General features: G+C 31.4%; 1 protein-coding gene across 1 annotated transcript in view; it reads left to right on the forward strand.

Annotated features, from left to right (window-relative positions):
• LOC140446754 (putative inorganic phosphate cotransporter) overlaps nucleotides 1-12,171 on the forward strand; it is a 64,952-nt gene that overhangs the window by 9,384 nt on the left and 43,397 nt on the right. Inside the window, exons 3-4 of the mRNA XM_072539346.1 lie at nucleotides 59-371; nucleotides 8,422-8,642. Coding sequence (XP_072395447.1) covers nucleotides 59-371; nucleotides 8,422-8,642 — 534 coding nt within the window. The remainder of the gene's footprint in view (nucleotides 1-58; nucleotides 372-8,421; nucleotides 8,643-12,171) is intronic.

The raw sequence follows: 12,171 nt of genomic DNA on the forward strand, positions 1-12,171 counted from the left end.
AAAACAATTAACAATCTAATACTTAGTTAAAAAATGTTAAATGTCTTTTTTATTGTAGACTTTTAACTGGACCAACAAAAACGTAATTCTCTCTTCATTTTTCATTGGATATGTTCCTTTACAAATATGTTCCGGATTTCTAGTTCGACAGTTTAACGTAAAAGTATTAGCAGCAACGTCTCTGGGAATATCGTCCTTTTTAGGTCTTCTTACACCTGTTATAGCTACCCATGTAGGAGATAAAGGTGTTATAGCGATAAGAGTGTTGCAGGGTACCACCCAAGGATTCGTGTTTCCTTTAGTACAACATCTATTAGCTCTTTGGGTTCCGCCAACAGAGAGAGCATTTCTGGGAGGAGCTGTCTACGCAGGTTAGTAGACGTATGTTGTTTAATTAAATTTTATAATAAAAGTAATAATTCTTATAGGTAGTAAAAACAAATAGTTTTCTAGCAAAAAAATAAAGGTGTAGGTAATTAAAAATAGATGTAACCAACATATTATATAGCTGATACAAATATTGCACTAATGTTAATCCCGTCGTGATTTGATCTCCAAAAACGAGTCTCTAAAAATAAGCTGAATTTTGTTACGAATGTTAATTTTGTGACTCAAAAAACGATGTAACAAACTTTTTCGCCGCTATCTCGGCTTATCCCTTAACACCCCCTCTTAGGGAGGAGAAAACGGAAAAAATCGATTTACCAAAAATCTATATGCCGCAGAAAAAATGTTTCAAACAAATATCTAATGTAATTTTGAACAAAAATTTATATAAGTATTTTTTACGTAGAATGAACCGTTCTCTTAGAAACAACGCTTAAAACGACCGGCGATTTAGAATGTCAGTTATGCGCGTGAAATCAATTTTAATATATTTTTTATCGATATCTTTTGATCAGAGTGTCCTATCGACAAAGATCAAAATGCGTTTTACAGGTAAAGAGTGCAGATTTGGTTGCAGTTTTTGAATTTTGCCGCAAATAGAGTCAGATTATATAAAACTGCTAAATAAATAAATGTTCAGAGATTTTTGCCATTTTTTATGATTTACGATGAGATCAATAAAATTTATCACTTTTAGTGATTGTTCGCTATGTAATTTTCATTGCTAGAGCACCTTTAAAACCTATAGAATACAAAATTTTGAATTTGAACAACAAATGTGAATCAGTTGAGATATGCCTAAAAAACGATGAATTTAAACTTTCACATTCCAAACGATCTTAAGTCACAGAAAACGCTTTCACGAAGATGGTATTAAGTGGAGTTTGCAGCTGAAGTTGTAAGGTTGTAAAACTGACTAATGCAATCGAAAACTAGCAGTTTTAAACATATTAGATAGTTTGTTATGTGAAAATTAAAATTCATCGTTTTTTAGGCGTAATTTAAATGCCTTATATTTGTTGCAAAAACTCAAAATGCAAACTTCATGCTATAAGTTTTAAAAATTAGTCTAAATTGGTAAATCTATGTTTATCATTAGGAGGGTTGGAGGATGTTAAGGTGCTTAGAGGAAAACCCGGGGTTATGAGTGGCAAAGTTTGTTGCATTTTTTTGGATTTTCTCAATTAATATTCTCTGCCAAATTCATCTTGTTCCTATGACTTTTAGAGGTTCAGTGACATAAACTATTTTAAAAGAAAAACATTACAATCGATAAAGAAAAACTATGTCATGTTTTAGTAGAATTTATTTTAGTTTTCACATTCTAAACTATGTATATATCTTCTTATACATTTCCTGGTGAAGCCTGGTTTCGCAGGCTTTATTAATAATGTTTTTTTTTATGATTTTTAGTGTTTATATGAACAGTACAACTTAATGAATGAATTGTCCGACAAAAAATAGGCCATTTTATGTAAAAATTAAAAAAATATACAGTCGAGATTACTTTTTTGTAGAATGTGTGAGCATTAAAATTGTAGATACATCCTATTTATAAATAACAAGCTGTGGCCAGTTTCACAAAACTACACGTTTGTCAGTTACAATGAAATTCTTACAAGCTTGGCAAAATATCTCGTTATTAGTGTTTCACGAATGCACAAATATTCACTTGTAACCACTAGTGAATTTTACAATTTTACAAGTAAATTACTTGTAAGCTACCAACAATTTACTTGTTCAACACAAGAATAATTAACAAGTTTGTAGTTGACAGTTATAGTGAACTAAATATTTTCTACCTAACTTTGAAGGTAGGTAGTTGGTTTGACAAGTAGTGTAATAAGTGTAGGAAAAATGTTGTCTAGTAGCAGCTCTTCGTCAGAAAATGAAGATGAGGTATTTGTTCAAAGAAGAAGGAGGAGAATATTCACACCAAAAATTAATAGTAATTTTCCATCAATTTACGAGTTTAATGAACGTTTTCGGATGACTTTTACACAAATGGAACAACTTCGTATAGACATTGCACCTGTCTTAGCGCATCCAACGAATCGCTCTTATGCACTGGCAATAAAAATGCAATTGTGTATAGCATTACACTGACTAGGCAGTGGAGGACAATATCACGTCATAGCAGATACTTATGGGGTCAGCAAAGCAAGTGTCAGTAGATGTGTAAAAAAAAGTGGTACACGCAATTAACCAAATAAAATTTCATCAAGTTGTTGCTTGGCCGGCAAATATTTTAAATACGACTGCAGAATCTTTGCAGTAGCAGGATTTCCCCAAGTTATAGGTTGTATTGATGGGACGCTTATTAAAATAGATGCTCCAACTGAAAACGAAAATGCTTTTGTTAATCGTAATGGAAATCACTCTATTAATTGTATGATTGTTTGTGGACCAGACTTGAAAATCTATTATGTTAGTGAAAATTGGCCGGGAAGTGTTCATGACGCGAGAGTACTGAGAAATAGCACCCTTTTTCAGAGAATGGAAGCTGGTTGGCATAAAATTCCAAATAGAATAATTCTAGGTGACTCTGGATACCCTCTATTAGATTGGCTTATGACCCCAATTGAGGTGAATGTGGATGAGGCTGTGGCTACCTACAACAGAGCACATAAGAAAACACGGCGTTTAGTCGAAAATGCTTTAGTATTAAAGGAGAAATTTCCTTGTCTTAACTACTTTCCTTTGAGTCCAGTATATGCAGCCAATGTTTTCATATGCTGCACAGCGCTGTATAACATTACTCGGGAGAGAATGAATATAAACCGACAAATGGATAATGAAGAAATGGAAGACGATAACGAAATAGCAGGACAACCAGCTAATTTAAATACAAGACAAAGACAACAGGAGTTGATAAATTATTTTAGAAATAGAAACTAGTTCCAGTATAACTTTAAAACAATAAAGAATATAAAATAAATAAATATAAAATAATACACAATATTTACTTTTTATTTAAACGAAAAAATAATTTCCAAAACATTTAACAAATACTTAGCATAATAATGAATTAAAAATCAAAGAAGTAATTCCTATAAACAAAACGTTTTTCTTATAATTAATTAAAAAATCAAATATAACAATAACATAACTTCTCAAACAATGGTCGAATATTCCACGCTTTCACTGGTAGGTGACTCTTCTACATTTATGAGGTAGGTTACAGCAGAATCGAACGATGCAGTGAATTTTGAAGGGGTCACATGTGGTTCCCGTTTTAGTTTTAAAATCTCTAATGTTTTTAGATAACTTTCTTTTGCAAGGATTTCAATTTGTTGTTGTAATTTTTTCTTCTTTAAATCGATTAGTGCTTCGCCAATTGGGTCATTTACATTAGATATTTTCGACTTGTTCCTTTTTGCACAAGATGCAGTAAGTACACTGCTGCTTCCAGTAGAAATAAACACATTACTGTTTTTAATTTTGTTTGTTGCACCGTGATCTTGCAAATGGTTTGAATTTTATATTTCTTGTTCAACGTTCTCAGGATCTTGCTCCTTCTCAGGATCTTGCTCCCAAGTTTCAGAAATGCCGAGACTACACAGAATTGGATTATTCGTCCCAAGAATGTCGAGAACTACATTGTCCATTTCTGTAAATTTAGAATCTGTGCCTCCACCTGAACCAGTTTTCCTCCTGTTATCAACTTTCTTCTGCAATACGAAAAAAAGTGTCAGATACGCTTACACTTTGGCAAATTAAACGCTAACACTTACCATTGTTGTTTTCTTTAAATTTTGCCAAAATACATCATGGCTGTAAGTCCAATCCTTATTTGGAGGCACAAGCCCTAAACTGGTGGATTTTTGGTGCGCAATTTTCCAACATTCTATTTTGTCTTTTTTTGTTAATATGTCGGAAAAGCTGCCGAAAAGAATTGCTTTCTTATCTCTAACCTCTTTTAAAATTATAATTTTAGTACCATTTAAGACGATTTTTGACATTGTCACCGAATTATAAATAACGACTGACGTTTAACTAGTAAATTGTCATCAAAACTATTTTAAGGTAATGTTTATTTACAAACTTGTAACTTACATGCGTGAAGTACACTTATTGCTGACAAATTTACACATGTAACGAACAAGTTAAATATTTTTTTTGTTAAACACTAGTTATTAACAACTTGTGATTACAAGTGCTGAGTATTAACAATTGTTACTAACAACACTTGTAGTTTTGTGAAACGGGCCCCTGATCTTTTCAAAGCTGTTTTATAAAATCTCGTAGTATACAAATGTAGAACTGACGGACAAGAATCGCAAGTAAAACTTGCGTTTTTGTTTATTAATATCTTTGATATATAAATTTAATATAGGATTTCGAAAAAAATTTGCTACAATAATGTACATATATATATATATATATATATATATATATATATATATATATATATATATATATATATATATATATATATATATATATATATATATATACATATATATATATATATATAACAATAATATAGTAATTCAAAATATAAAATTAAATTTTATATTAAATGATAAAATTAGTGTAATTTTATATCATACATTGTTAGAGAAAAAATGATCACATGAAGAAGCACATATTTGCCAGATGAACACGAACTACCAAGTGACAGTTTCTTGTACCTATTCTGACATACCTCTAATTATATTATCCAATATGGAATTTTTAAATTCTAATGTGGAAGTAATTATAGAAATGTCAACCAACAAAAAAAAGGAAATATTTTAATATCAATGATATTTATCAAAATTATGGAGAGCAAATGACACGAGCTCCAACAGTACGTCATGTATTTACTGGCAATGATTATAACCCTGCATTTTATAGAAAAGGAAAGAAGAGACCATTTGATATTTTGAAGAAAAACGAGAGATACCGGGTAGCCTTCCTGGATCTTTTAAGAATCCCTCCATCTGAAATGAATACTTCAAACCCAACATTTAAAGTCATTGAAGAATTTAAAGAATTTAAAGTCATTGAAGAATGAGCTTGTGATCTTATTAAGACCTTAGGATCATATTTAAAAAACCAATGAAAATCTGTATGTACCTAATTGTTTATTTTCATTCGATTGGTGAGTAAATGGAAAACATATTGAACAGTTTAAAAAAGTCACCATTTTTTTAATAATAAAACCTAATAAAGATAGAAACTTAGTTTTTCCTATGGTCCTATATCCTTACCATCGTGTATAACTAAGACGTTTGAAAGAATGATAAAAACAAGGCTAGAGTGGTACTCTCTTACCTACTACTCAATATGGTTTAAGGAGGGGATATGGTACGTTGGATGCAATAACACATTTAGTTAATGACATTCAAATTTATACAGTGAGGGATATATTTAACTCAATAAAATATTAAATAAGGCTGAATTGGGAACAGCAATGGGAGAATATTGTTGAAAACTCTCAAAATACGTATTTCCAGATAATCCCCATTTTACCACTCCCACCCCAATGCATATTCAATTACTCGACTACCAAATTCTTCTCGGCAAGTGTATTTCGCCTAAAAACGAATCATGGTCGATTTCCGTCGTATTTATTTAAGCTTGAAATACTACCGGTACCATCCTGCAGTTATGATATGTTCTTACGGTGATCTTAACCATATTTTCTTCGGATGCAAGAAATATTTAGAAAAATCTAATAAATTAATTCAAACTCTTATTGAAATAAAATATTTGCTTCCTTTAAGTCTATCACACATTTTGTCAACTGCTAATAGAGAAACTTTAGAATTGCTAATAAATTTTATTAAAGATGTAAAAGTAGAAATATAAATAAGTATAACTTTAGTGATTTATACGTATACATAAAAAAAAGTAACACACAAGAACAACAAAATATCTGTAAACATAAATAAAATATTCGGTGGCTGATGGACTTGTTTCTGTGCCATATCTTTCACACACACATACACACACACCATAGTTTTCGAAAAAGCGGCGTGTTAAACAAAAAGTTCTACAAATTTCTGTTCAAACATTCTCACATAAATACTCCCAGTAATAATAAACTATCGCAAGAGTTTTGGATAGACAACTAAAGGATATGCATTATGCAAGTCTTTGAGAAAATGGATAAACGCTAAAAACATTTTTATTTTCTGGTGATAATGAGTTTCCCGCATGGAGAATAGAAAATAATTTAGCAGTATGTATGCAGCCAAAGAGTGTAAGAGGGTAAATTTGTTTTTTGAGGGCAAAACCTTCATTAGTTGTCAGTTCTTTAAAAGTTTGCTTTAGAAATTGGATTTGTGGCTGAAACATCAATTTTATTTAGGTGCTGTGAGAGATACTGTAGAAGAGATTAAAGTTTAAAAGCAGAAGTAGAGTTCAAGAGGTAATTAGATAATAAATTAAAGGCTAGATTATCTGTACGGGGGAAAAACTAGTATTAGCATTCATAGACCTAAGAGCAGCATTTGACACGATAGAAAGACATATTATAGGGAAATGCTTAAGGAAAATAAACGTACCTAATAAATTGATCAAAATTATAGAAAGTACTTACAAAGAGGTAAAAGGAAGGGTACAAATAACAGGGGAAAGATCGGAAGCATTTAATTGAAAGAGAGGTATTAAACAAGGAGATAGTCTCAGCCCTTTACTATTCATAATAGTAATAACCGAATTGATAAGAAACACTAAAGTCAGAACTAATCAACTACAGACAATAATAGGTTACCGCAGATTACAACCGGTAACAATAGAGTCCTTAATGTATGCAGACGACATAGTACCAATAGCAGATTCCGAGAATAAAATGCAGAAACTAATGGATATATGGGTAGAACAAATAGAAGAACTTAAAATGGAGATAAACGAGAAAAAAAAAGTAAGATAATGATAATCAGCGGCAAAGGAGATAAAGAAGATAATCAAATAAAGATAAAATGTAAAAACTCAGAATTGGAAATAGTAACAACTTACGAATACCTGGGAAGTATAATAACTAATGACGGAAAAATAGACTGGGAAGTAACAAATAGAGCAAAGAAATCAAACAAGTTATATTATGCGTTAGCCCCAATAGTGGGAAAAAGAGAACTTGCACGAGAAACAAGAATAAAAATATATAACACAATAGTGATACCGACTTACCGACTGTGCTCTATGCAAGGGAAAACTGGACAATTCTGGAAAAACATAGGAGCGGGATAAACGCAATGGAGATGAGACATCTAAGAAGGATAGTTGGAAAGACAAAATGGGATAGATTAAGCAACGAGACTATTAGGAGAATGGCCAACCAGGAACCGATAATACACAAAATAGCAAAGAGACAAATAAACTGGTATGGGCATCTGATGAGGATGCAATCCAATAGAATAACAAGAAAAATTTATGAAGCAAAAAACATCGGAAAAAGAAAAAGAGGCAGACCAAGAAAAAAATGGATACAGCAAGTAGTAGAGGCGGGAAAACTTAAACAAAAATCACTCGAGGAATTGAAAATAATGGCAGAAAACAGAAAATAATGGAAGAGGTGGGTAAATGGAAATTAAAATAGCTAGCCCAAATCCGACACCCTGATAGGGTAAAAGGAAGGGGAGAAAGAAAGAAAGAAAGAAAGATTATCTGTATTAGCTGATATTTGAACCGGATATTTTAAAATGAATTGCTAGCGTCGTAGCCAGAGAGGAAGATCGAAGCTTTGCTATATAAAATTCCTGTGAAGTACTAGATATTTATGTTTTGTATGAAGGCAGCAATTTTTATAACATAGTGGCATAAAATCCAAAGTTGAATTGCAACTTAAAATTTTAAGTTGGTCTGTCTATTAAGATCTGTCTGTCGAATATATTGAGATTAGTCTGTCTTTTTAATTATTAAAAAAAAACAACAGATATGAATGTAAAATATCATAATTATTGTATGTGCAATAAAAGTGTTTATTTTAAATTTAAGCAAGGATGAATGAACGTAAATGAATTTATATAACTTTTAACATTTAACATTTTGATTTTCATTACACATTATTGCATTTCATTATTAATATATTATTTGTTGTTACAGCAAGACCTATGGCAACAGTACTAGCCATGATTATTCCCGGATATTTAGCAGCCAGTTCCTTTGGCTGGCCTTGGATATTTTATACCTCTAATATTATGGCCCTAATTTGGTGCCTCTCGTTCCTTATTTTTTCATATGAAAGACCTTCAGCTCATCCGAATTTATCAAAAAGGGAACAATTATACATAGAAAAATCTATTGGTAATAAGAATAAAAAAAGGGTAAGTAAACCGTTCTATCATACCCACCAAAACTTCACTTTTTCGCCACATAGTGAGCAAAAATACCATTTCTGACATTAGTCTAGATACATTTTTGCGCCGACCTACATTTTAATATTTGGCCTATGCTTGGTTAGCCCGGGTGCGTACTTTCTTGAGCAAGTCTCGGAACTTCTGGAAATTGTTTGTATTAGATCTGTGGTCTCTTGATTTGTATACGTTTCAGATGGAATCTGATTTACAACTCTTTGACCTATATCCTTTCTCACTAAAGTTAAGGCATTCATAATTACTGTCACTCTCTACCCTCACAGTTTCGTATCGTATATTCATATTGCAGGCAGCGATAGCATCTTTAACTTTAGCATAGCTTTACTCGGGTTCCAATTGTATAGTTGTTTCCTGTTCTATTCAGGTTTATTTTGATTTACAACATGGTCATTTAGAATGCCCGTTAAAAAAAGTAGAAATTCATAATTTTTATCAAAATTTAATATCTTACAAAATGAAATTTCCAATATTTCAAATCTATTGTCAATAAAGGAAAATAGTATCTATAACATCATATTTCAGTATGTAAAATATACTAATATCACTTTGTAAGCAATATTGCGACTTGTGAATATATTTGTAAGCCTAAAATGAAAAAAAAAAACAAAAAAAAACAATCAGCAAAAACAACAATACACAAAAAAAACCAAAAGAAATCAAACCAATAAATGAATAATATTAAACAATAAAAAAGTAATAATAAAACTATGAGAAAACATGACTGGCCTTTTGGCTTTGCCAGTGCCATTAACTTCTATCTTCTTTATGTGCCGTCTTCTACCGAAGGTTGGCGACCATCAAACGATAGGTTTCTCTGTTTTGTACCGCATGTATTATGTTCGCAGCTTCTGGTATTTGAAACCATTCTCTCAAGTTTTTCATTAACTTCTATAACTAAGGAAAAAAAAAATCAGGTTTATTTTAATCTTTATTTTAGATTTAACCATAGCCGTTCGATTACCATTTCTATGTGGCCTTCATGAGCATATGGGACACTAATCATTAGATAAATTCAGATTGTTTTTAACAATAATTTCTGTCACTTAATCCGCTTTGTTTTTTGTTTGTTTCTAATTTTTAATTATGCGCATTAACTACGTCAATTTGTAGCGGAGAAACATACGTTATTTAAGAATAATTAACATTTTTTGAAACAGTAGTTAAAAAAAAATAATCGAGTGATAATTAATTAATGGTAATTGAGTAATTACCAAAAATTTTGTGATCTTTTGATGACAGTAACTTTCATTTAGTCAATTAAAGACAAATACATATTACTAAGCAATTTATGTATGTAATAGATTATTTTTAAAAAGAATTGTGGCAGGTTTCGCACAAACAGATTAAATTTTCCGTTTAGTTAAGCATTGGCAATTAAAGTTTGATTTTTGCAAGTGATTAAACACAATCTTCAAGCGTTTTTGATCAAGACTTTTGTTAGTTGTGTGATAAAGAATAATGCTGGAGTATTCCAGTTAAGCTTCGCTTACTTAAACTCAAAAACTCATTAGGAACTCACAAATTTTATCAATATAAAAAAATAATTGGTGTAAGTCTAGTCACCACGATATTTAAACTTTAATTTAAAGTTATTTGCTTAAAATTATCTGCTTCTGCATTGCTATTATAGTGCTGACACGTCTGTTGAAAACTAGATCTTGCCTTGTCAATCTCTCAATGAATTAAAATCAAAAATCCATAAAAATCAAAGAGAAACCTTTCAAAACAGTATTCTTGTATTGTATTTTTAAAATTTTTATCGCGGCTACACAACCCGATGATAAAGGTTAATTGACTTGCAATTGCGATAGGAGAATCCTAAAACATCTAGAGTTTTGATGCCATCTAGAGAAGTCATTTTCCAATCCAGTAGAAATATGTGCATATTAAAATGATTGGAAAGCAAAGTAAATTGCCTACTGAAACTTCTTCCTATCATCTGATAAGCTTGATACCCTTGATGTCCAAGATATTTGAAAGACTTGTACTAAATATAATAAGCGAAACTGTACCACTCGAGAACAAAATAACCGAACATCAAACCGTTAGGTTTCCGTCAAAAATATTCAACAATCCAACAGTGTCACAGGATAGTAAATAAAATCAAGGAAAATTTGGAAAAGAATTCTATGTGTGCCTCAGTATTTCTCGAAATTCAGTAGGCTTTTGATAAAGTCTGGCACAACGGTTTGCTATATAAATTAAAATCTTTACTGCCTAGCCATATGTACCTTATCCTGAAGATATATATAATAACAAACGCTCGTTCCAAGTAAAAAATCAATCATGATTTCTCAACCTATCACTCAATCTAATCCGGAGTTTCTCAGGGAAGTGTTCTCGTTCTCTTTCTGTACCTAATCCTTACTGCTGACATACCTATTACAGATGACGTCACAGTGGTGACTTTTGCCGATAATACAGCCGTTTTAGTTTCAAATAAAGACCCAGATATGGCATCTGAAAAGCTGCAAAATTATTTGCATACATTAGAGAATTGGCTGACGAAACGGAAAATTAAAGTCAATAACTAAAAATCAGCACAAATCGCATTTCAACAAGAAGACGTACTTGTCCACAAGTTAGTCTAAACAATAACCCCATTCCTGCTAGAGAAGTTGTGAAATACCTTGGGTTACATTTTGACCGAAAGCTGACCTGAAAGCAACACATTAACGCCAAAAAAACTCAGCTCAATATAAAATTAAAAAAAATAAATTGGCTACTGGGCAGAAAGTCACAACTGTCATCAAAGAATAAAATACTGCTTTACAAAGTCATGCTAAAACCAATATAGACTTACGGCGTAGAACTTTGGAGCTGTAGCAAGCCTTCAAACATAAAAATTTTGCCGACCTTCCAATCAAAAACACTGCGTATGATAGATAAGGCCCCTTGGTATGTGAGCAATGCAACCATCTACAATGACTAATAGCAGCAACCGTAAAAGCTGTCATATCACTTTACGCCAACAAGGCCAAAATTCTTAATTTAACGCACCATAGCCAGATTATCAGTGAATTATATTAGCCACCAATGTAGGAACGAAGACTGAAGCGGACTTGGCCAGATCTGGTTACATAGGTGAAAATTGACAACTGTCGCTGAAGGGTACCCAAATCAAGTCAATATTGTTATCACATTTTACTCAATGTACTGTTTATTGAGTAGATTATAAATATGCTGCACAGAATATTTTTAAAAGTGTATAATGAGATCTTTAAAATGAGCTAAGCTATAAGCGATTTGGGTGAAAAATACCAGAGTTATTAACAAAAACACAACACGAATAGCTCCTTAAAAAAAGAAGAACAAATTAAGTTATTGGTTTTTCCATAAAAATTGAAATCAATCTTATTTCACGTAAAATTAGCTTTATTTATGTATCAACAACATGCCCTAAAATTTTAACCAGTTAAAATGCCTAGATTTGAAAAAAAAATCTAATTTAATAAAATTCAAATTTATCTATATAAAA

The sequence above is a fragment of the Diabrotica undecimpunctata genome, chromosome 7 (assembly GCF_040954645.1).
Source record: "Diabrotica undecimpunctata isolate CICGRU chromosome 7, icDiaUnde3, whole genome shotgun sequence".
NCBI classification, from domain to species: domain Eukaryota; kingdom Metazoa; phylum Arthropoda; class Insecta; order Coleoptera; family Chrysomelidae; genus Diabrotica; species Diabrotica undecimpunctata.